Raw genomic sequence first — 24,210 nt, forward strand, 5'->3', positions numbered from 1 at the left:
TGCGTTTTTAAAAGTAAATAATAGGCACTATCATTTCACAATCGTGCACACAGTTGGTGTCTAATAAATATTTCTTGGGGTGATGGCTTTTTTTTTTTTTTTTTTGTGGTACGCGGGCCTCTTACTGTTGTGGCCTCTTCCGTTGCAGAGCACAGGCTCCGGACGCGCAGGCCCAGCGGCCACGGCTCACGGGCCCAGCCGCTCCGCAGCACGTGGGATCTTCCCGGACCGGGGCACGAACCCGCGTCCCCTGCATCGGCAGGCGGACTCTCAACCGCTGCGCCACCAGGGGAGCCCGGGGTGATGGCATCTTGTTTTAGGTATGTTCTGCCTATCACCTCCCCCAGCCCCATCGCCCATCATTTCCTTGGGGAGAGGGACCACATCCTCCAAACCCTCTGCGCAGCACCCAGCTTGGAGTTGAGCACATACCAGATGAACAACAGATATTCACTGATTGGCTGTTAGATACAGAATGGAGCATTAACAGAAAGGCCGATCCGGGCTCTGAATCAGTGTCTTCAGCTGTACCGTGTTACTCAGAGCCTCTATGTCTACACAAGGTGATTGTGAGCACTGGAGGAACCAGCACACACAAAAGCACTTTGCAACCTGCACAGAACGTAGAACTGGATGCTTTTCCATCATTGTGAAGACAGTGTGGAATTTCGGCGCCGGAAGGGGGATGGAAGGAGACTGACATGTATCAGGCGTCAACCCAGGTCGAGGAGTGAGCCGAAGCCCTGGCACGTGTAATTGTTTTTCGCCCTCACGAAAACCCTATGAAGAAACAGGCTCTGAGCTGTGAGACACTCCCCCAGAGTCACCCAGCCTCAAGTGGCCCATTTGGTGCCGAAACGGACGTCTGACCTCAAAGCCCGGTGCCATCCCCTCGGGGCGCCACATAGCTCCGGTCAGGGCGCCGTTTGCTCTAGACCCTATAGAAGCAGAGGCCCAGAGAGCTGCCTCCTGGGACCAATGCACAGACACAGAGCTTGAAAACCACAACTCTGAAATGGAAAGCCTGGTCCTCTTTTCTCTGTTCCAGACGATGACTGGGCTTCCACACTGGCACCTTAAAGAACCGGGATAACTGCTGTGAATCAGGAACCGAAGGAAAGTAAAGAGATCGATGAACCAGTAAATTAACCAGGGAAAGAATGAAAAAGAGCCTAAGAAGGGGAGGCGGCTTGAAAGATCTCCCCAGATTCTGCCTTCAGATAAGGGAGACATGAGAACAGATGAGGACAGCCGAAAAGGACCTTAGAAACCAGGGTCTCGGCACTCTCGGGAGAGGCACTAGATGCCCTGCCTGAGGTCACACTCTCCTCTGGCTCAGAAGAGAACCCGGACTCCTCCCGCAGCTCTGGAGCTGCATCCCAGACGGCCCCAAGCCTTCACTATCTCACCACCTTTCCCCGGAGCCGTGCAAAGGGTATCTGAGTCGCCGGGAAGACGGCCAGGACTTGGTGGGCTTCCCTGGGCCTAAGAAACACTGTGAAGGAGGACACGATCGATCCTGTGGGTGTTGGGAGGCTTGTGAGGGAGCAGTGGGGGGCAGAGAGGCTACAAGACAAATGATAAAGCTTGTGGTACTAAACATAAAGGACACGGGCTGGCTCAGCCTCCCTGATTCACCAGTGAGTCAGAGTCTGTGAGCAGGAAGCACAGCCTCGAATGGTGTTTTGGGAAAGGCCAGGGAGCTATGCTTTCAGAAGGTCTGTGTGCTCTGTTTTATCGTCAGAGCAGAAAGAGAAGCCACCGCCAATGATCATTAAATAGAGGCCAGACTTTTACATTAATTAAAAGCCATGCTATATATACACACACACACACACACACACACACACATGCTATATACATATAATGATAATATATATATTATCATTTTATTTATATATACATATATGCGCCAATTTAAAAATTACTGAGAGCTGTACTGGCCCCAACAGGAGATGACCTCAAGGCAAAGATAAAGTCCTGAGGGGCGGGTAGGGGGTGAGAGCAGGCAGATCTGGGTCCATATTCCAGTCCTGCTCTGTACTAACTCTGTGATCTTGGAGAGGCTGTCTTGTCTCTCTGACCCTCCACTTCCTTATTCCTAATTCTTCTTGAGAAAATTAGAGATGCTGTAAATAAATGAATACATACTGCCTACACAATATTCAGTCAGTAAAGGACAACAGCGATTTGATGATTAGTCATAGAGGAAGCAATGATATTTCCATGCTGTATATTTTTATATGTTGCAATTGCTGGGTTACAAGGCATCAGTGTATTAGACAGGAGTCTCCTATCCCCGTCCCAGAAGGGCACCAGTTCTAGGAAGAATACCCTTGAAGGAAAGAAGAGACCCAGGAGTCGACCAGTGCTTCAGCTTCGTGACGGTTTCAGTGTGTCTGGGGTTCACCTCCTTCTGGAATAAGCAGCCAGGCAGTTAGAACCGGAGAACGCTGTTAGCAGTACACCCCTGCCCTCTCCATTTGTGATGATGGAGTTCTGCTAAGAAACAGAACTCCAGAGGTACCGAATGCAAATTTACATAGGATTGGTAATAATAAGGAAGCATCGATAGAGTCTTTGACTTGACACTACTCTTTATACAGTCTATTGAAGTCTCACAGTAAACCCATGAGATACAGACTGTTGTTACCCACAGCTTATAGAGGGGAAACAGAGGCACGGAGCTAGCAAGTCTCAGAGCCAGGACGGGTCAGAGCTGGGACTGAAACCAGGCAACCCCAAGCCCATGTGCTTAGCTGCTGCACTATTCTACTAGCTTCTGACCAGGGAGAAAACCTTGTAGCATGAAGACACACACGCAAGCCTACCTGTTTGTCACAAACACTGGATGACAGAGGGGCAGTAAGCTCTCGAGACTCTGTGTCCATCTAACTGTGGTGGCACTCAGGTCATCTGGACGCCGGAACAGCACCTGAGCTGCTTTCCATTCCTTGGAGGTCAAGCAAACTCAAGCAGGGAACCCCACCACAGCCAATCGGGTCCTCATGCCGCCAGTGCTTGGGCTACCTGCCACAGGACGTGCACACAGTCACCGCCCCATAGCCATTCCATCTGGAAGACTGACTCCCAAATCTCACCTCCTGTCTCCCTCAGAGAGCTGCACCACTTTGCCTTATAGAGGAGAGCGTCACCAGGTGGCCACGACACGGGGGTCCTTGCGTGGGGAGATGCTGTCCCAGACACCTGTTCAATAGGGCAGCACAGCCTCACTGCATGCACCTCAGTTCAGCACATTTCTCCTTATAACCCCCCAGAAACTGAAAAGCCCACCACTCGTCTGTCCAGCCATCTGCTCTACTAACCGTGCCTGGGCTGTGTTGCTGCTGGTGGCCTCCTAAACGGGAACCCACGGCGATGAGAACAATACAATCCAGTGCCATCAGATCACACCCTTGGAGCAGAGAGCGCCACAGTAACACAAGAAAGAGCCACGAGCTCTACCTCGGGGTTGGGGTAGGCTGGTCCCAGGAGATTGCTCAGAGGTGGTGACAGCGCCCTGGCCCTCAAAGGATGACCAAGAGTCCCCCAGGTGGAGGTGGAGAGGGAAGCCAAGTGAACTGCACGGGTGAGGGCATAGGATCCCCTGCAGAAAGAGGGTCAGGTGTGTCTGGGAAGTTGGGTGCGGAGGGGAACCTCGGGAAGGGGAAACGAGGCGCGGAACAGTAGTGTCGGGCACTGGGGAGTGGAAGGAGTGTATAAAATACTAACCTCTGTCGTCAACAACATCACAATGAATTCAGGAACTCTTGACGCCAACACCCATGAGACAATGAGAGGAAGACAGAAAGCAGAACACATGTAGATGTGATTCTAGACCCCGTTCTAGCAAAAAGAGAGGGCGCTGTGGGCCAGGATAGTCTAAGAGGGGTCTTAAGGAGGGCGGGACTGCAGCCATGTTCAAAATTATAGGCCTGTACCCAAGTCACCCACTGTTACTTAAGTGTCACAAGCAACCTGCCACCGACCACCATCTCTTCCCAAAGTCTGCTTCTCTGCCTTTACAACGCGTCCGCGGCTGTTTCCTTTTAAAGCCCCTTGATGTCTCCTCTAGGGCAAGCCTTCTGTGTCTCCATATAAACTGCAGAGTCTGAGTCTGTCGTTTCTGATGTGAAGTAAGTAGGACCAAAATCATCTCTTTTTTTCTTTTCTTTTACTTCTTTTTAAAGAATGGCTGTCCCAGGGTATCCAGCACATCACTACAAAAGCTCTCTGTCAGGAAAACACCACCCAAACCAAGAGTTCTTAACCTGGATCCATGGATGAGTTTTGAGGATATATAACTTCTTGAAACTGAAGACTCGTGTGTGTGTGTGTGTGTGTGTGTGTGTGTGTGTGTGTGTGTGCACATGCAGGTGTATACATACCTGTGTATGAAAATGTTTATTTTTCTGGAGTAGTGTCCATACCTCTCATTAAGTTCTCATGAAGGAGCATATTCCCCAGAAGATTAAAAATCAATGATTCAGACCAGGGCTCAGCAAACTGGAGCCTGCAAGCCACACCTGGCCACAGCCTGATCTTACAAACAAAGTTTTATTAGAACACAGCCCCACTTGTGTATTTCCGTATTGTCTGTGGCTGCTTCCACGTAACAACAGTAGAGCTGAGGGGTTGCAACAAAGACCATATGGCCCGTTAAACCTAAGATATTTACCATTTGCCTCTTTATAGAAAAAGGTGCTGATCCCCCATTTAGACGATATTTTTAGAATCATCCACTACACTTGGGCAGTTGCTTGAGAATAATTTACCATCCAAATCCAAAGGTGAGCAAAGAGAATCAATGTTTCCCTGCCCTGATTAGCAAGTTCATAGACTAGTTGATTTGCTATAGCCGGGCTCTCCTGTCTCCCGCTTAGAGGCCTACTAGGCAGAGGAGTGGCCAAGAGCAAGACGAGGGAGAATTCTTCCAAGGGGACCCTGCCACGGGTGGCCTGGGCCAAGCTTCCTTTGCAAACTGCTAGAGAAGAGACAGTTAAGCAAGAGAAAAATCATCACTCTAAATAATTCAAAGACAGAGAGTCCTGCTGCTGGCTACAAACCAAAGATGAGAAATTATATAATTACCCAGTGCATTTAAAGGACTACATAAAATATGCTAATGCTCTCACCACGTTAAGGCCAAACTGCAGAAACGATGCCATCTATTAACTGGCCTATAAGATCAGTCCAAATAAAGAGAAACACCCTAAGGGTATTTTCTAATATAATACTATCAGTGAGTCTGATAGAAAACTTTTCTTGGGCCTCAGATTAAGAAAAAGTCTTACTCCATTTTAATGTGTTTTAAGTTGCATATTTCCATTTTCAATGCATCTTTATCTTAATTTTATTATCTTTAAGTCAAGAATCTTTTTTGTGTATTTTTGGTGGTCGTTCTGGATAGCTCTCATCATGCTATCTATTTGCTGGCAGATCGCATTATGTATACGGACTTTAACACGTGCACTGAGCACAAAGCAAGCAGACGCCATATAAATACGACCACACGTGAACCTCAAATTATGCAGCCTTCTTCTGTTAGTGTCTTCCATGCTTGAGACCCCAAGAACCAGATGCCTTACCTAAACTTGCAGTTTGTATGGGAAGCTAGGTGTGTGGAGTTAGGAGAGAGAGCTACACAAAATCAGAGGCTCCTTCTTGCCCAGAGGGGCTGAAATATTTGCAAATCCAATCTTTTTTTATTTCTTTTTTTTAATAGATCTTTACTGGAGTATAACTGCTTCACAACACTGTGTTAGTTTCTGTTGCACAACAAAGCATATCAGCCACATGCATACACGTGTCGCCACATCCTCTCCCTCTTGAGCCTCCCTCCCACCCTCCCTGTCCCACCCCTCTACGTCACTGCGAAGCACGGAGCCAATCTCCCTGTGCTATGCGGCTGCTTTCATGTCAGGGACCCCCAGGAGCCTTACTCTACTCAGCAGGGCACCGTGACACGCTGGTACTTCTGAGCCTTCTTCCTCTTTGGCTTGCCACGTGGCCCTCATACCATTTTCCAATCTGAGTTGATTAAGCACTGCTACCTACCATGGATGGCCTCTTTCTGTGAGTTGTCGATGGCAAAATTTTTCATCATAAATCAGTATCTCCTATATTCATTCACATATTGTTCAGATAAATGTCTGTGAGACAGTTCAAAATGAAGATCTAAAACCTGTTCCACTTTAATCAAGAGAGGAGGGTTTCTACGTACCTGAATAATAATAATAGTATCAAATCGTAATATTTGCCTATTACATTACAACTCTGCAACATGATTTTCAGCCACATCATCTCACTTAATCCTCATGGCAATGTTTCGTGATCGGTACCACTTCTGTCTCCATCCGACCAGTGGACCCTGATTCAGAGAGGGCGAGGCGAGGACTTTGTGCAGGGTCACACAGGTGATGAGGGCAGGAGCTGGTGGGAACCGGGACCCTCCTTCTCCAGGGCTGGTGCCCTTCTGAGGGTGACTGTGAGGCTGAGGCTGGTGCGCTGCCAGCCTGACTGCAAGCTCACATGACGGAACAAGCCCCAGACTGGACATCAGCAACGCGGCTTCAAGCCTCATCTCTAACACTAGCCTGCCGGTTGACTTGGGGCAGTTAACTTAATTCCCCTGGGCTTTGGCTTCCTCACATACAAAATCAAAGAACTGAGCAAGACATTCCCTAAGTTCTTCCACCTCCAACAATTAGGAATTTTACTGAGTAAAAGTAGCCTCGTTCCCAAATGATCTGTCTGATGGGAATGGACACGGTGCGAAATGGGAGGTACCCTCAACAAGAAGATGGAAGGGATTTTGCATTTTACGTGTTGTTAGGTGATTCAAGCCACAGGTCCCTCTCGTCAGTACAGTTCACTAAGAGCTGGCTGTCCACACAGTTGTTAAAACATTTCTATGAGCCTGTGCAGAAATCAAATTTCAAGATGGGAGTGCCAAACGACAGGAGCCAGCCGGCCTCTCCTGAGTTGGGGGCTAGTCAATTTGCCTTTCTCTGTTTGCAAAGAACCAAAGTCTTTGATAAACTCTTTGTTTTCTTCCTCTGCTTGTTTTTTCCTCATTATAAGTGGTTGGTATTGTGACTGTTACAGAATTAACATGGATCTTTTCCCAGGATCTGGACAGAGCTCGTGTTGTATAATTAAACAAAAAAAAATGTATCTGGCCTTCTTCCTGGGCTCCTGGGAGGAAGTCTCTAAACCCCAAGAATTTCCCGAGTGATAGGAGTGCCCCTGTCACTCCTGCCCCTTCGAATCACACCTGAGTTTATGCTAATGAGATGACTCAAGATGGGGGCTGGCCATACCAAGAAAACCAACCATGTGATTTGAGGGTGGGGACTCTCGAGTCATGTGATATGTTCTTGATCTCCTGGGAGTGGGGAAGCTACGCACTGAGTTCGATCACGTGGCCGGCGATGCAACCAACCGGGCCTGCGTAACGGAACCCCGGGAAAAACTGTGTCTCAGGCGCAGTGGGGTTTCCCGGTTGGTGAACACACAAAAGTGCCGGGAAGGTTACCTGTCCTGATTCCACAGGGAGAGGGTGTGGGAGCTCTACCTGTGGGACCCTGCCAGACCTCACCCTACGTGCCTCTCCACGTGTCTGTTCTTGATTTATATCCTTTGTAATAAAGCTGTAATCGTAAGTACAGCACTTCCCTGAGTTCTGCGTGTTCCACCAAACTATTGAACCTGTGGGCAATTTAAGAACCCTTCAACTGGTAGTCAGTTAGTTGCAAGTGTGGGTGGCCTGGGGACCCCTGAATTGGCAGCTGGCATCTGAAATTAGGGTGACCTTTCTGGGCACTGTGCCCTTAACCTGCGAATTCTGTGCTAACTCCAGGTAGCTAAGGTCAGAACTGCAGTGCAGTCCTGCGGCCCCCCTGCCACTACAGAGCTCTGCAGGGCATCCATCGTGCCCACGCCCACCCCAGGCTCTTTGCACTAACTCTCCCTTTAGCGTGGAGCATTCTTCCTCTCAGATCTTCATGCCTGGCTCTATCACCTCCTCCACGTCTGCTCAAATGTCACCTCCCTACCGAAGTATTCTCAAACTACAGTTGACCCTTGAACAACACGGATTTGAACTGTGCGGGTTCACTTATATAGGGATTTTTTTTTTCAATAAACACAGTACCTATATTTTCACTTTACAGGTCTTTAAATTAACTAAGTGTGGGGAAAAGTTTGTGTTTGATTAGAGATCACAATACGCAGAATCAAAAGAACTAGAGTTTGAGTCCTGATTCTAACCAAACTGTCTTGGTGTCCTGCCCCTGGGTGAGTCAGATTTCAACTGCTTTGATTTTGAGGCAGAGAAAGCAGTACACGTATTTTCAACCATGTAGGGGTTGGTGCCCTTGAGCCCCGTGTTGTTCAAGGTCAACTGTACATTATTTACAGTTGCGCCCCATCCACATCCTCCCCCACACCCCCCACACTTCCTTCCCTTCCCTTCCTTACTTCATTCTTCTTCACAGCACTTATCTTCTGATATTCTATGCAATTCGCTTATGATTTTGCTTATTATCAATAAACACCTTCCTCTCCCAGAATATAAACTCCATGTGGGCAAAAGTTTTTCTCTCTTTAGTTCACTGCTATATATCTACTGCTCAGAATGGGGCCTGGCACATAGTAGATGTTCCCTAAATATTAGTAGAACCTATACCTATAAGCATACACACATATATTATAAAGACCAAGATCCTTGACCTAATAAATTGAATTCATATTAATTATTTCTAAACTCTCCTACACTTAGTTTATTCATCTATCCTACATTTCATGTTTGGAAAACCCATTGTATATAGAAAAATTTTACATCTCGCTTGAGGAAGAAGAAAAACCAGGACTCATTTTCCCACAGGTTTTTAAAGCTAATCAAAATGTAAACTAACCTCCTGACTTCTAATGGGATGCTCAGAATAATTCTGTTGAAAGGCAGTCAAGCATGAATGAACAACAAAAAAAGTTATAAAAACAAAGATTTAGCTAAGGTTGAGGGGCAAACCTACAAAAGAAGACATTCTGTATTTTCCAGAGAGAATCACCTCAAAAGCTTTACAACCTCAGTTCTCAGTAGCTGGGCAGGGAGTTCTCTGATCCTACCAAAGAAATGACTCAGCTGTCATACTGGTGGGAAGCTCCACCAGTGAACAAGAGACAATCACTGAACCAGTTGGCCCTGGTGTAAGTTAGTAACTAAAGGTAGAGACTGATGTCGTCTTTGATCAAAAGGATGCTAGTTTTCCCCCTGACCGTCTGACAGTGAATGCTTTTCCTTCATGCACTTCCCTTCCCTGCACTTAGAGGGGTGGATTCTTTTGGCCCCATTGTTGGCATTTCTCAACAAGGTTGCTGAGTTATTTGGGCTTTGTTCTGATGACGTGACAAGATTCTTACGAATTTAGAGAAACTCTTCTTCAGATCTGTTTGACGTCTCCGAGGAAAGAGGGACCCCTGACTGTACAATGACTCTGTCTATTGAAACATGAAGATAGGTCACTCACACAACCACTGTTTTGACTAAGAGCTCCATCCATTTGCTTATTTTCCAGATCCACTGAGACAGAAACTCTAGCTTTAGGCAGCAAAGAATCATATAATATCAGGATCTTATTATATTTCAGTTATTCCAAACACTTACAATAGTGAAAATCTGTAAAGACAACCTATACCCCCCACACATATCAAATTATTAGCCAATCTTGAAACTTGATTTTAGAATTACCTTCACATCAAGTATTTTTCCACAGTAATTTTCACTTCATCTGCTTTCTGGTAAGTAGATATTTAACTTCCCAGAACTCTCTGTGGTGAAACCCCAAGAATGCTTGACCCACAGAAGGCTCTTAATACACGCTTGGTGTGGGAATTGAACTGGCAGATCTCAAACAGGGACAAAAGCCTGGGTGCATATGCCCTGTGGACCCATGTTAAGAGTAAAGTCTTAACTACACCCTCCTGTACTCGGGGGTATGTGTGGGTCCAGTGCAGGGGACAAAAGAACCTGCTGTCCTTCTCCGCGGGACTGTTAGCCGGCTGCAGGGAGAGGGAGACCCTGCCAACGCTGGACACTGGATCTGAGGCTGGCCTGCCGTTGCCACCCCTGAGGAAACACGTGAAGGTTACTGTAGCTTTTCATTTCTTTTTCTTTTTTTGTCTGAGAGTTTGCAGGCAGCTATGCTACTGGTGGTCTACAGCTAGAAAAGCCCCTAGCAGCATAACTTAGTCGGGAAGTGCAGGGGCCTGGAAACCAGGAAGACCTTATTTCAACTCTGTCCTCTGCCATTATTTCTGCACAGGCAGCATCTGGATGTTGAAAGGCCCTTAAATGGCCAGAATTAGTGACTAACATTAATAAGATGTTGGCTGGCACGAATACAATTAAAGTACTAGATGGAGGTTCAAATATGCAATTAGCGAAGGAGAACGTGGCTTGACGTCACATCCGAAGCCCCAGAGGATTCAGCAGGCCACACGATAACCGTGAGCCTGCGCTGTCTGGTAACTATTTAAAGAAACCATCATCACTCTTAGGCTGCATCTGAACAAGTTTGATGCCTCTATTAAGTAAGTTTATATAGTCTCTGCACTATTTGAAGCCCCCAAGGACCACTGCTTTCAGTTCTGGGTTTATTTTAAGGAGGATATTGCTGACCATGAAGTAGCCAGAGAAATGTAACTAGGATGGTAGCATGGTCTGAAGAGAGCTTTGCCTAAGAAACTTGGAATCAACAGCTCTGGGGAAGTATCGGGTCTCGGTGCTCAAGTATCTGAAGGGTTCACAGGTGGAGCAGATTCCGACACAGATTCAACCAACATTTCTCGGGCACTTACCGTATTCAGGACACTGTGATAGGTGCTGTGTTATAGAAATTAATGACACACAGGACCAGTCTGAAGGCACTTGCAGTTCAGTAACATGAAACGCAAAGAGTCTGGGATCCCGGTTTTCATACCAATTCTGTTCCCCACCAAGTATGTGACTTGAAGCAGTTTCTTATCTTCCTTAACTCGGCATTTTTTATTCACAGAGCAACACCACAGAGTTTTTCTGACAATTAAATGGGGTACACGTCGATAAAAAGAATCAGGAATCGGTAACTGAGTGGAACCGAGCAGGTGGTGGAAGGCTTTACCAAAAAAAAAGGCAACTTTTAAGGTGAACCTCAAAGGACAAGAGGGAGTTAATTTGGGGTGATACGGGAGAAAAGGAAGACAAGCATTCCAGGTGGATGGGAAAGTATGAGCAAAGGCAGAGATACTGAGAACAAACAATTCTTTGGGGAGACCAGAAAGTAATACCGTGGCTGGAGTACAGAGGAAGAGTAAAGTGAAGGTTACAGCTGGAAAGATACAACACAGCTGACTCATGAAGGTCCTAGAACGACACGCCAAGGGGACCTGGGCAGTGGCGTGCTAGTCTAGTGAATTTAGGAGGGTCAATCTGTGTTCAAACACGGCTGGAGCCGGGAAAGCAAGTTAAAGAATCTTTATAAGTCTACGCAAGAGATTACGAGGAACTGACCCAAGATAATGGCAATGACACTGGAAATCAGGGGGGCAAACTGCTGGATAGGGGGAGTGAAGGGGAGGGGAAAGTAGAAGACTCCTCCATGACTCACAGCCTTGGGGTTACGGAGAATGCCGGTGCCATGAACTCGCACAGGAAACCCAGGAGGAGAATAAAGGGGACCAAGAAGATGGTGAGTTCAGCTGTGGGCTGTGCTGAATTTCAGGTGGCTGTGGAGTAATCGTTAAGGATGTTCATGTTGGTTGGAAATATGGTTCGGGAGGTCATGAGAGGCGTTGGGGTTAGAGATGTAGACTTGAGGGCAGGCACACTTCAGGAGTGTGTTGTCAAACATAAACAAACTTGGGTTTGAACTCTGCCTTTCACACTAACTAGCTGTGTGGCCTCGGACAAATTATTTATCACCAGAGCCTTAATTTCCTTAATTGTAAAATTGGGAAAACTATACATACTTCAAAGGCTTTGCTTATTGCATACCATCTGGTAGCCATTTGTCACTGCCACTGTTTACCATAACCATCACTGCTGAAACCATTAAGGTAGATGAACTTGGCTAGGAATAGAGAGTAATTAAGTAGAAAAAAAAAAAAAAAAGAGTTGAGGAATGAATCTTAGGGAACAATTATTAAGGGATATATGGCAGAAGGACAGACTTGAAAGATGCTCAGGAACAGTCATGGAGGTGGGCAGGAGACCGGGACAGACCACGAAGGACAAGGGGGGAATCAGCGAAAATATCAAATCCTTCAGGGCTTCCCTGGTGGCGCAGTGGTTGAGAATCCGCCTGCCGATGCAGGGGACGCGGGTTCGTGCCCCGGTCCGGGAAGATCCCACATGCCGCGGAGCGGCTGGGCCCGTGAGCCACGGCCGCTGAGCCTGCGCGTCCGGAGCCTGTGCTCCGCAACGGGAGAGGCCACAACAGGGAGAGGCCCGCGTACCGAAAAAAAAAAAAAAAAAAAAATCAAATCCTTCCAAAAAAATAGGGGAGGGAAAAAAAAACTGGAGAACATGGGATCTAGTGATGTGAAGGTTACCCTTGTTTAGTGAACTATTACGTAAGTGGAGTGGAGGCAGTTGCAAATGTAACAGGATTCAGAATGGAATCTTCATCCAGACTCCAAAGGGAGGTGTATCAGATGCGGAAGTGAGCTGCACGATGGATCAGCTGCTGGAAATGTCAAAGCAGATGTAAGCAAACAATTACAGGCTTTAGTCTTCTTACCCACTTTCAAAGGTATACAAGGCTTCAGTTATTAGAGAGAAAGGGAATTTGTGAGATGGATTTCTTTAGAGAGAGCTGTGCTGTGAATACCCTCAATCCAGAAGAGGGGAGACGCTTCCCTTCACCTCGGCTGGGGCGTCACTGGGAGGACTGAAGAGCTCGGTCAGCGTCATCTGTGGATGGAGGGAGACAGCAGACTGGTGTCTGAGCGTTTGGCTTTCCCCCGAGAACCTCTGACAGAAGGGTAAAGGAGATTTGGTTGCAATGAATGGCTTCTTGTCGGGGAAAAAGACATATGAGTGTTGCAATGGACCTGAGGGAGTGCGCTGGCATGAAGATACTTTAAATTCTTCCCTAGAGGACCATCTGAGGCCAACAGGAACAGCTTTGGAAAACGGGGACTGAGGGAGAAATATCCAAAGCCGGAAGAAACTGAACTGACCACATCAAAGAAGAGTTGAATGTCCCCAGTGAGAGTCCCTGAAGAACCCATGAAGACACCCATAAGAGAAGTTGGCTTCGTACAGCAGCTGCTGGCCCAGAGGGTCCAAGCCAGCACAGCACAGTCATGCAGGAGTCTCCACCCCTTTCTCAGCTCGCTTCTCCTCTGCCCCCTTCCCTACTCCAACCCTGGAAGGATCAATAACACCACGGAGGAGGAGAGTAAAGAGAAAGAAGGTTATCGACCCCAATTTTTTTCCTCCAGAGAAAGAACTCAGTACACGGGGCCCCAGACAGGTAAGGACAAAGAACTCCAAGTTGCAGTGACTATTGCGTGGGACTAGCTATTTCCACTTCTGCACTGAGATGGTGGCTTGTAGCTAGGAGAGTCCATAACACTTTTTACTATCTTAGGAGGAAGCAGAAAAGTCTTGAGAGATGTGCCCAAGTGTCATTCAGTGGCAAGAGAAGAACTTTCACCACCATAAAAATGTAAAAGAGAGTGGAGGACAATTTTGTAAATAAAAAAATAAAAACGTGATTCTTGTGTTTTCAGTGTACCATTTACCCAAAGGTGTAAAAAGTGAGTCGGGATGAGTCGATGGAGGCTTCAAGGACAGTGATACGTTTTAAGCTCTTTGGCAGAGACAGACAGAGCCCTGTGGTTTGCTGAGATGATGGACAGCTCTTTTAGGAGAGGGGAAATTTAGGCATGGCCATGACTTGAGGAGAAAGAGACTGTAAAGCCAGGGTAAAACAACAAATCTTCAAGAACAACAGGAAGGAAATGTTGACAAGGCGAAGTCATCAATAAGAGAAAAGACAAAGTCAAGAACACTATCATCCCCATTAAAAAGGAAGACTCTTCTTCCTTTGAAAGACGGGAGAAGGAGAGGAGAAGATGAGGGAAGATTTAGGGACATTTTGGTCTGGAAGGAAAGGAAAATAAAATGGTTTACTGTGAATGACTTTGAACACCCTGATGGTCTAGGAGGAAAGCTCATCTTCTAAGAATGAAGGCAGGGTGGTGGGGGGGTTTATTGCTCTGGAGGGCAAAATTAAGACCACTGCTGCACAAGCTAGAGTGAGATTTACTTGGGCTCAATATAAGAAAGAACTGATTAAAAATCAGCACTACTGGACAGTGGAACTGGCCTTCTTATAAAAGTGTGAGTTGCCAGAACAGAGGGTTCTAGTTGGAGATGGATGAAGAACTGTGAGGAGGGTGGGTGAACTCACAGGTCTCCAAGACTCTTAATGTACAGGGTTCATTCTCAGTGTTACACTTTGTAGGTTTTTCTTGTGAACAAGTCAGGTATCACTGTTACTGAATACAATAAAGACAAGCCCATGAGGACTGGAAGAGAGAGTGTAAAGAAAAGGCTGCATATGTTATACAATGTCTTGCTTCCCTAAGGAGAAAATTATCTATTTGTAGCAAAGGAACTAGCTTGAACTTGAGTTAGATTCTGTCTCCAAAGTATAATATGTCTCTATATGTCTCCAAAGTATCTACATGTCTCCACAGCTTGGCAGTGGGTTAAATTAGAAAACATCACTATGTTCCAGGAGACTTGATATTTATGCATGAGCTAAAATGGAGCCATGGTGGAGGAAGTCTCCAGAACCCCTTTAGTTTTTCCACAGCTAAGAGGCAAATGGGAACTTGCTGACAAGAGTAAAGCACATTAGCCAATGGGCTCTCCGTTTGGAACGTGTAAGAAATACACTAGATTTTCTATTCGAAAATGAAATGTCACAGAAACTTGGCAATTATTCAACACGACAGTTATAATTTTTTTTTTTAAATAAGAACTTTACATTCCTAATGTCAACATCTACTGAAACAATAAAGTATTCCAGCATCAGGTGTCAGCCTCTCAAAGAAATCTGCCCACAGATTCAATTTAAAGTAGCCGCACTGTGCAATTAAAATTCAGATCTATAAAGAACTGTCAGTCTCTTGTGACCCATCAGGTATTTCACCACCATATTTCTCCAAAGAGATAAAATACACAAGAACAACAAGCAACAATTAATATTCTGAGTCAAAGTTCAGCACCTAAGATCCTTTGACACCTTTAGACATAAGCACTATTCAAAGTCATATGAGGGTCCTAGTTCACGGAAGTGTTACTGTCGACAATTATTGGTGCCTAGAGCACTGCCTGCCACGCGGTAAGTTAGTTTAGCTTACTGAATAAACGAACGGACGCAGGAAAGAATGAATGCATTGTGTCGGCAGTAGCTCCAAAGCCACTTGGTGAGGAGGTCTCGTCAATCCAGACACTGAGCACCTTCCCAGTGCTCCCAACGACCTCCTGGTTTCTCAGCATCACCAGCCCCAGGACAGGGCAGCCGGGCCATGAACAGCCCTTCGACCCAAATCAATGTGGACCTAAGGCCTGGGACTCCTAAACACTGTCAGTTTCAGAAGTCTGACTGCTTCTAAATGTGGTTTGGTTTATTCTCCCAGAGATTCCCTCCAGAAAAGAGGGGGTATCTTCAAAGGTCTCTTAATGTCCCCTTACCTCCATCACAGGAATAAAAGTTGAGAGTGGGGAAAAGCAACAGAAAATCACTTTTCCTGTTCTAAAGAGCGCCGAAAGCAAATCTCGGTGACATGTGCCTCCAATTAAGCCCAGCCAATGCCTCGACGGGGCTGAGTCCAGCTGCAGTCCACCAGGAGGTATATTTCAGCTGAGGTGTCACTCACTAACATTATTCACGAAGTAATAAGGAACACAGGTTTGAACGTGCTTTGACATTTATTATCTCATTTGAGGTCCATTACAACCCAGGGGGAAAAAAAAAGGTGTTTTACAGAATAGGAAGCAGGCTTGGAGATGTAGAGACCACACAGCAAGTAGGACACGGAGCTTGGACTAGACCTTTGTCTTCTAATCTAGGGGTCCCCAACCGCCAGGCTGTGGAGCGGTAGCAGTCCGCGGCCTGTTAGGAACCAGGTCGCACAGCAGGAGGTGAGCAGCGGGCAAGCAATGGAAGCTCCATCTGCCTCTCCCCACCTCTCCCCACCTCTCCCCACCTCTCCCCACCTCTCCCCACCTCTCCCCATCGCTCACATTACCACCTGAACCATCCCCCCCCGACCCCTGTGCGTGGAAAAATTGTCTTCCACGAAACTAGTCCCTGGGGCCCAAAAGGTTGGGGACCGCTGTTCTAACCCTGTCCCAATACTGTTTCTACTACACTAGGTTCTAACCCTATTTTCCTATCACCCAGAGCCGGGGAAAGCAATCAGCGGTGCAGGGCGCTTCTGCTTCATCTCACTCAGGACATGAGTCCTTGGAAATTGGGAAGGATGGAATATTTCTAAACACATTTATCAAGTGGATTCTGGGTACCTGACACCACGGGGGTCTGTAAGAGAGGAAATATCCCTTCTAGGATCACATACCCAGAAAGAACACTATACTCCGGGTGGGTCTTGCTATTGCAGGAAAAAGCTGGACTGGCATATTCCCCAGAGACTGTGTGGACACACATTCAGTCTCCCCAAAATGTTAGTGCAGTTTGAAACTTTCATAACTTCAAAAGTACAAACGCTACAAACTTAACACAAAACATCTTGTGAAAGCTTAGTTATTTACCTCTCTCCTGTACTTTTATGCTAGACTTACTATACTTCTATACTAATTTCTGTGAATTTTGAGTAACACTTTTAATTTTTGCTTCAGTCAACATTTGCCATCTTCAATCAGAGGGGCTCTATGGTTTAATAATACATGATATGCCTACAATAATACAGCAAATGAGCCACATCTCATAAGAAGCCTGCAGTCCACTAAAAGCAACCTTCCCATGTGCTACTGTTAAAATACATTGCTCCTGACCAAGCTTGTAGCACTGGCTTTTTTTTAAATTAAAAAAAAAAAAAAAAAATCTCAAGAGCTCTACTTGCTGTTTATGCCAGTTCAACTTTATCTTCCTAGATACAATCCCTCCTGTTAAAATTCTGTGGCTCCTCATCTGTCTCCTACTATATTAGTTCCCCTCCCAGATGATTTCACCCACACACCATCCACTTTCTCAAATGGGCATCTCTACCGATGCTAAACTATACAGAATCCAAGGAAGAACCTTGGGGTGTGACTCTCAGCCAACAAACAGCAGCTCCCTTCAGGGACCTTATGGGACCAATTCTAACAGAGATCTCTCCCAGCACATTCCACCTCTAAATCAGTACTGACACTTCCTGGACGAGGCGATTCAATCCATGAAAAACACAACGACCTCTATCCTTCAGACCGTACATTTTCATCTTAGCCGAAGGGATTTCAAGAGGGGCTCTGTCAAGTGCATTGCTGAAATTCTCAGCCCATCCCTCTGGTCCCCCTGGTGAGTGATCCTACCTATGAAAGGTAAGGAGAGAGGCAGCCTTGTCACAGCTCTGTTGTGTATGTATGCTAATTACGATAAAGCTGTAACTGTGCAAATCGAAAGACAGGACAAAACAAACAAGGGAAAATGAGTTTACTTGTAAGTCAAGTTCAAATAAAATCTGGACAACTCCCAACAATATTTGTCCGCCCCCCCCCCCAAAAAAAAAGATATGTCAGAGACCTAACCCTGGTAACCTGTGAATGTGACCTTATTCAAAATAGAATCTCTGCAGATGTAATCGTGTTAAGGTGAGGTCATCTTGACAATAAGTTCAAGACCTTATTGGATTAGGTGAACCCGAATCTAATAACTGGTGTCCTGATAAGAAGAGGGACATTTGGACACGCAGAGAAGCCCAAGTGAGGATGGAGGCAGAGGCGGGAGTGATGCTACAACAAGCCAGGGAGGGATACCAAGGATTAACGGCAACCGTCCGCAACTAGGAAGAGGCCCAGAAGGATTCTTCCCTAGAACCTTCGGGAAGAACACAGCCCTTCCAATACTTTGATCTTGGATGTTTGGCCTCCAGAACTGTTAGAGAATCAATTTTTGTTGTTTTAAGCCACTGTGGTTCTTTGTTACAGCAGCCCTAGAAAGCAAATACAACACCTAAGCAAAACCATGTAGGCGTGAAGGCATTGCCCATTAACACTGGAATCAAGGACACGCGGGAACTGGTAAACAGAGAGGATGAACAGAAGGGACAAATGCCCCATGATCTCACTTATATGTGGAATCTAAACTATGACACAAATGAACTGATCTACGAAACGGAAACAGACTCACAGACACAGAGAACAGACTTGTGGTTGCCAAGGGGAAGAAGGGGGGTGGGGAGGGATGGAGTGGGAGTCTGGGATCAGCAGATGCAAACTAGTATATAGAGAATGGATAAACACCAAGGCCCTACTGCATAGCACAGGGAACGATATTTAATATCCTGTGATAAACCATAATGAAAAAGAATATAAAAAAGAATGTATACACACACACACACACACATATATATATAACTGAATCACTTTGCTGTACAGCAGAAATTCATACAACATTGTAAATCAACTATACTTCAATTAAAAAATTTAATTTAATTTCTTAAAAAAAGGAACGGGTGAGGTTTAAACGCCTGAGCAGGTGTCAGGCCTGGCAGGGGTGAAGTAAGTTGGTGAAGAAACTGGTCAGGTGAGCTTGAGGGTGTTGGTTTTGAGGCTGGGGGGGGTCAACAGAAGGTGACAGCCTGTGACAGGCTCCTCACCAAGGAGCTACTTATCCCTCCCAGGTAAGAGGTAGGCATTTCTCAACAAAATCCACTCACTCTTTAACGGCAGCAGATCATAAATTCATCAGTTTATCATCAATATACAAGCAAAACCATGTGAAGCTTCCTGTCTCCAGTTTGGCATTTCCCTTGACTATGTTCCATCATTTCTAAATTAGACCACAAGCCACGCAGGGGAAGGATCTGCTGGCCTGTCTGTCTCTATACATCGTGCTGCATCCACCAAGGTAGAAGGTGCTAAGAATCCGGTGATTGATGGCGACACTGGAGGAGGCTCCCTGGCAGTTTCTAATATTGATCTGGCTCTACTGTAGCCCTATGAAATAGAAGTCTGTAACGGCAGGACACCTCACTGCAAAGACCTTGCCGTCTCCAGAAGCTTTCCCCGCAGTAATGAGGGGGATGTATTATTGCTGAACACACTGGGAGCTGGGTTAATTCTGAGAGATAAAATAAAAGTGCTGCCTTGTGGCAAAGGACCACTTCTTCGCACCATTAAATCGAGCACAGCCCTGCGCCAGTACTAATTCAGTAGATTCCTGGGCCCCCTGCTGACGCTCCTTTTAGGAAGCTACTATAGAAGAGGCCAAATGAAGCCTCAACGTGCAAATACCATTTAGCAAGTACAAATAAGCTGGGCTAAATCATGCTCAGAGCACATAAGAAAAGATTCAAATGTTAATACATTAGCACCAGAACATGCCGTACAAGCTGCAGGGAAACTGCAGTTGTCAACGTGTGAATTTAGTCTCAGGGTAGGTTCATCCAAGGAAGTAAAAAATCTCAATTTAGACTTCTTTCTACCCCCTCCCCCAATCCACGTGTTTCTCTGAGGATGGCGGAGGACACTGTTACTCAGCAAATGTATTTCACACCAAGAAATGCTTAGGGTATATTCATCCCGGGAAAGGATGTGAAGTTCTCACTTTCTCACTAAAATAGTTTGAAGTGGTCCTTCAAATGGCCAAGCCATATGTGACGGGCAATATCTCTTGATGCGTGTGTGCGCGTGCACACGTGTGCATGTGCGTATATATATGCACTCCTATTAATAAGAAAGGTTTCTAAAGGGAGACTACAGAAAGACTACTTCTCAGAAAGCCTGCCTGCCCACCATCGCAGATTAAGACAAGCGGGCTGCAGCATTCTGAGTTGAGAGCACGTTGTCAAGAGGAGAAGCCCAGCCCCAAGGCCACACCAAGTAAGGCAGGGTGGGGGAGAAGCCCCAAGTCTACCTGGGGGCTGGGTAGAGATGGAGGGCTAAGGAGCCCCAGGCCAACTCTGCTGATTTGAAACTGAGCTGTGTTCCAGTTCGAGTCTGACAGGCTGCTTTCCGTATCAAAGCAACACATGAAACTCTCATTTCAGAACGCATCTGGCCTCTCAGACCATTCCAACAGAAACAGCTATTTTCTTTAAATCCAAAGTCAAGGCAGTTGATTTTTCTCAAAACGGTGCTGCCGGCTCTTCTGCCTGACCTAACATTCGGTTGTTTTGCACAATGGCAAAGCTGTCTCATCCTGAAGAAGGCCCTCCCGGGGGACATCATATGTGTGATAGGTGCACATAAATCTGTGCCCCCAAGGACAGTCTATCAGAGATAAAGATGGAAGGTATTTAGAGAAAACTTAGTTAGAGGGAAAGAGACACCAAACCACTCTTCCAGTTAAGCCCTTTCAACCAAAATGACTTAAATCTCTTCAAGGGATATATCTATATAAACTTTTATTGGGCATTTAAAGTTTTCATGATAAAGGGACAGTCTCTCTTATTCTCATCCCTCCCTATACACCCTAAGTCATGTTAAAAATGACGAAATAATTGTAGTGTGTTTAAATGCATGCAACTCTACGTGATACGTAGATACTCTATGTGAATGTACATCAGCTGTATTGAAGCTCCAGTATTTCCCAGCCACTCACTCAAAAACTCACTGATTTATATGCCTTCATCTAAGCAAGAAATTCACTATCACGCCAAAAAGTATTTCCAACTAGCAACAGTTTGAATTGTCAATAAATATGTACTATGTCCCTAATTAAACCAGAAGTAATATGATCAAGGAAAGGTCTCTGTTCGGGGCAATAATCTTCCCTGTGATGCTGTTAAGATTCTGAGATGATTTATGGTATCAAAAAACATCATCCTTGAAGTCACAACCTTTCACATTCATTTGCTAAGATGCACCTTTCCCTCTGTAACAACTGTTCCTCCTCTAACAAATGTAAAAAAAAAAAAAAATCACATTCCATTTTAAATGGAAAGGAAGCTTCCCTGCTCTCTTTTGATCTTTCACAGATTCTAATGACATACAAATTCTGAAGCATTTAAAGGAAAAGGACACGAAACCATCTTTCTCAGTTAGGACCTAAAGGATAAAGGAGGCCACGTGAAAGTTAAGTCTAGACATATACTCAATAATTTTATGTTACACATCTTTCAACTACGCATTTTGACAAAAATATATGATTAAAAATGTAGAAATCCGCACCATGATTTTTCTATAGAACATCAATTTAGTTATGAAATGGTTATAAATTAGCCACTGGTAATTTACCCTTTAAATGATTTAATTTAACCTTTCCAATTATCATTTCATCTGTTTTCTATATTTTAAAAAAATCAAAGAAATTCAAGATATGGAAAAGCCATGTTGGTTGAGGATCTGAAACTGATTTGGTAGCTTTTGAGTTGACATAATCTTGGCCTGGTGCAGCTCATTTTGGAAAGCTGCCTCAAATTTCCCCTGGTTTTGAACTTTTTTTTTTTTTTCCTTACCACTTTCATCTAGCAAGAAATCATCCTGGTAACGGAACTTCTCCGGTCCACATGCAATAAAAATGTCATCGTCACCAAAGAAGTCCTGAAGGCACATCACCTACAAGAGAAAAGCATGGCACTCAGCAAGGGGTCAGCAGAACAGCAATTACAACAATGCATCCCTGCAAGTGGACATCTGCATAAAGCCACTTCCCATCTAATGGAATCAACAGGGCAGCTTCTCCAGAGGAATTTCAAACGAAGGTTTCAAGCATCTGTTACTAGTAAGAAACTTGTTCCGTTTCAGTGGTGCAGGAAGACGGGATAAGGAAAACAGAACCGGTAACTGTCACATTTATTACTTGATATATCAATAGGATATGAGGTAAGAACCCTTTATTTTCATAACAGAGAGGGTGCAGCAACATGTGGAAAAAAGGAGCGCTCCTTCACTCTTCTGAATGTAACAGTCCTTGATGGCAATAAAAGTCAGCATCTGATTTTAGCAACAAATACATTTTCTAATAACTGATGCCGTAGCTGCCATACACACAGTGATCATTGGGGTAACAAATGGAGAAGAATATTTATATCCTAACAAGAATATAACAATTTCCTTGAGACCCATTCTACCTCTAGCTAAAACAACGACAACAAAAAACGGTACCCTTCATCCAAGGAATAACAGAAAAAGTCAGTTATTTCTGAGATTTAGATACGGAGGAACTGTATGCCCTGCGCTCAAGCTAAGCTATACTTTAACACTCCCGTGGGCTTCCCAGCTTGTAGTCACACAAAGGGCAAGTTTTGAAACAACTTTTTGATATTTATTCAATTTCTTCTCCAATACGAACTTTGAGAGCTAAATGCCGCTTTCCAAGTAAATGCGGTCCAGGTGAATAATTTCAAGCTTCTTGTTCTCTGTCTGTGGATACGTGGACGTGCAGTGTAATACTTTTTTTTGTTCACAGTACATACAATGCCAGCAGAAGGCACCGGAAACACTGCTGATTTCTGTCTATTTTCAATTTTCTTTGACTGCTTGGAGCAGATCGTAAAGCGGTCAGTTGAAGGCACCATTCAGAGCTGCATGAAATCGACTTTATTTATCTATTGCACTTTCCCTTGGCTATTTAAGGCCCGGAGACAAGCTTCCCTGTGTCTGGCGTGTGAGATGTCTTTGGTCTGTGTTTCCTGCGAGCCCCTCCCTGACCTGTTGGCAGCTTCACCCACAGAGCACCTGTGGGGCTCTGCCCCTTGTCAGTCCCTGCAGCACAACCCCGGCAAGTCACAGATGCTGTAGGACCTTCCCAAATAAGTTGGGAGAACACTTTAGAGTCCCAAATGCAATGCTGTGGAGGCTTCAGATAGTTTTTCTCAAATAATCTCTCATTTCCAAATAGTCGCTGGGCTGAGGTTTTAAGAATGCTATTTCTCTGACAGTTTGATCTGTCAGATTCCAGCCATGACCTTGTTCATTGTTACCTTTAGGACACAGCACTCCTCACCCCAGCTTCATCAGCGGGGGTATCGTCCCAACCAACCCTACATAGGCCGCTGTCATTTCACGTGCAGGAGTCCATACTGTGCCAACTGTATGTCCATTAGCGTATGGCACACATGCATTCAAAAATGAGAAGGAATGGGAAACCGTGTCTTTTTCAAGCAAGATGTGAATTAACCCTTAAAAAGCAGTATTTCCTAAAGTGAGAATGATTAATAGCATTTGTGCCCAGAATGGTCCTATGGCCAAAGAGATTTGGGAAATATCTAACCAGTATAAACAGGTTTCTTTATTCCTGGTCTTCTCAAAACCCTTAGTGTGCTAATGTACACTGCAACTCCAAAGAGGAGATGATAGAAGAATACGGTGTCTCCCAGACTTATTTGATTCTGGAACTCTTCTCACCCGCATTGCCATGGACTCGTGTTTGACAGGGTCCCTTTGGTACCGTGCTGACAGCCGTAAGTGAAAAGAACACACAAAGGAAATAAGAGCTACTTACCCTACTCCTGAGCAGCCATATTTCTCTAGCTGATAAATATTTACTGGCTAATTTTTAAATCATTCAAACATTTATGCTTGGGCCTACTCTGTGCCAGGCTTTGCGCCAAACTTTATGATGACAAAGCTCTGACGGGTGAAAAGTACTGTTTTCCAAAAGAAACTGTCCTTTCTTTCCTCACAGTCCCATCATTTGCGTTTTAGAGCATCAGATAGCCAACGACAAGACATTCGTCTACTGGTGCCTATTTTATGCCACTGCTAAGCAGACAAATAACCATCAAAACGACAGCGTGTGATAAGCAGCTTGCCAGCCAACTCCCATCCATCATAAGCCCGTGACCAGCCTCCCAGACTCAGACTCAGAGAACGGAACAGACAATGATGCAGCCTGGACAGTTTAGGTATAATTCTGTTGGCAAGTGGGAACTGAAAAAGGATGAACTTCTGATGTTGTTTCCAACTCCAGGATTCCAAGAACGTAAAAGGAACTCAGTGATGATTAAGGAAAACTAACTGTCATCGCCCAGCACAAAAAAAAA

At 45.3% G+C, this 24,210-nt stretch overlaps 1 protein-coding gene across 5 annotated transcripts in view; it reads right to left on the bottom strand.

The window, feature by feature from the left end:
• DCLK1 (doublecortin like kinase 1) overlaps positions 1-24,210 on the bottom strand; it is a 318,108-nt gene that overhangs the window by 136,946 nt on the left and 156,952 nt on the right. For all 5 annotated transcript variants that reach the window (XM_059042295.2, XM_059042296.2, XM_067016792.1 and 2 more), the window contains exon 4: positions 21,682-21,781. In XM_059042295.2, coding sequence (XP_058898278.1) covers positions 21,682-21,781 — 100 coding nt within the window. The remainder of the gene's footprint in view (positions 1-21,681; positions 21,782-24,210) is intronic.

This window comes from Kogia breviceps, chromosome 16 (assembly GCF_026419965.1).
Source record: "Kogia breviceps isolate mKogBre1 chromosome 16, mKogBre1 haplotype 1, whole genome shotgun sequence".
Classification (NCBI taxonomy): domain Eukaryota; kingdom Metazoa; phylum Chordata; class Mammalia; order Artiodactyla; family Physeteridae; genus Kogia; species Kogia breviceps.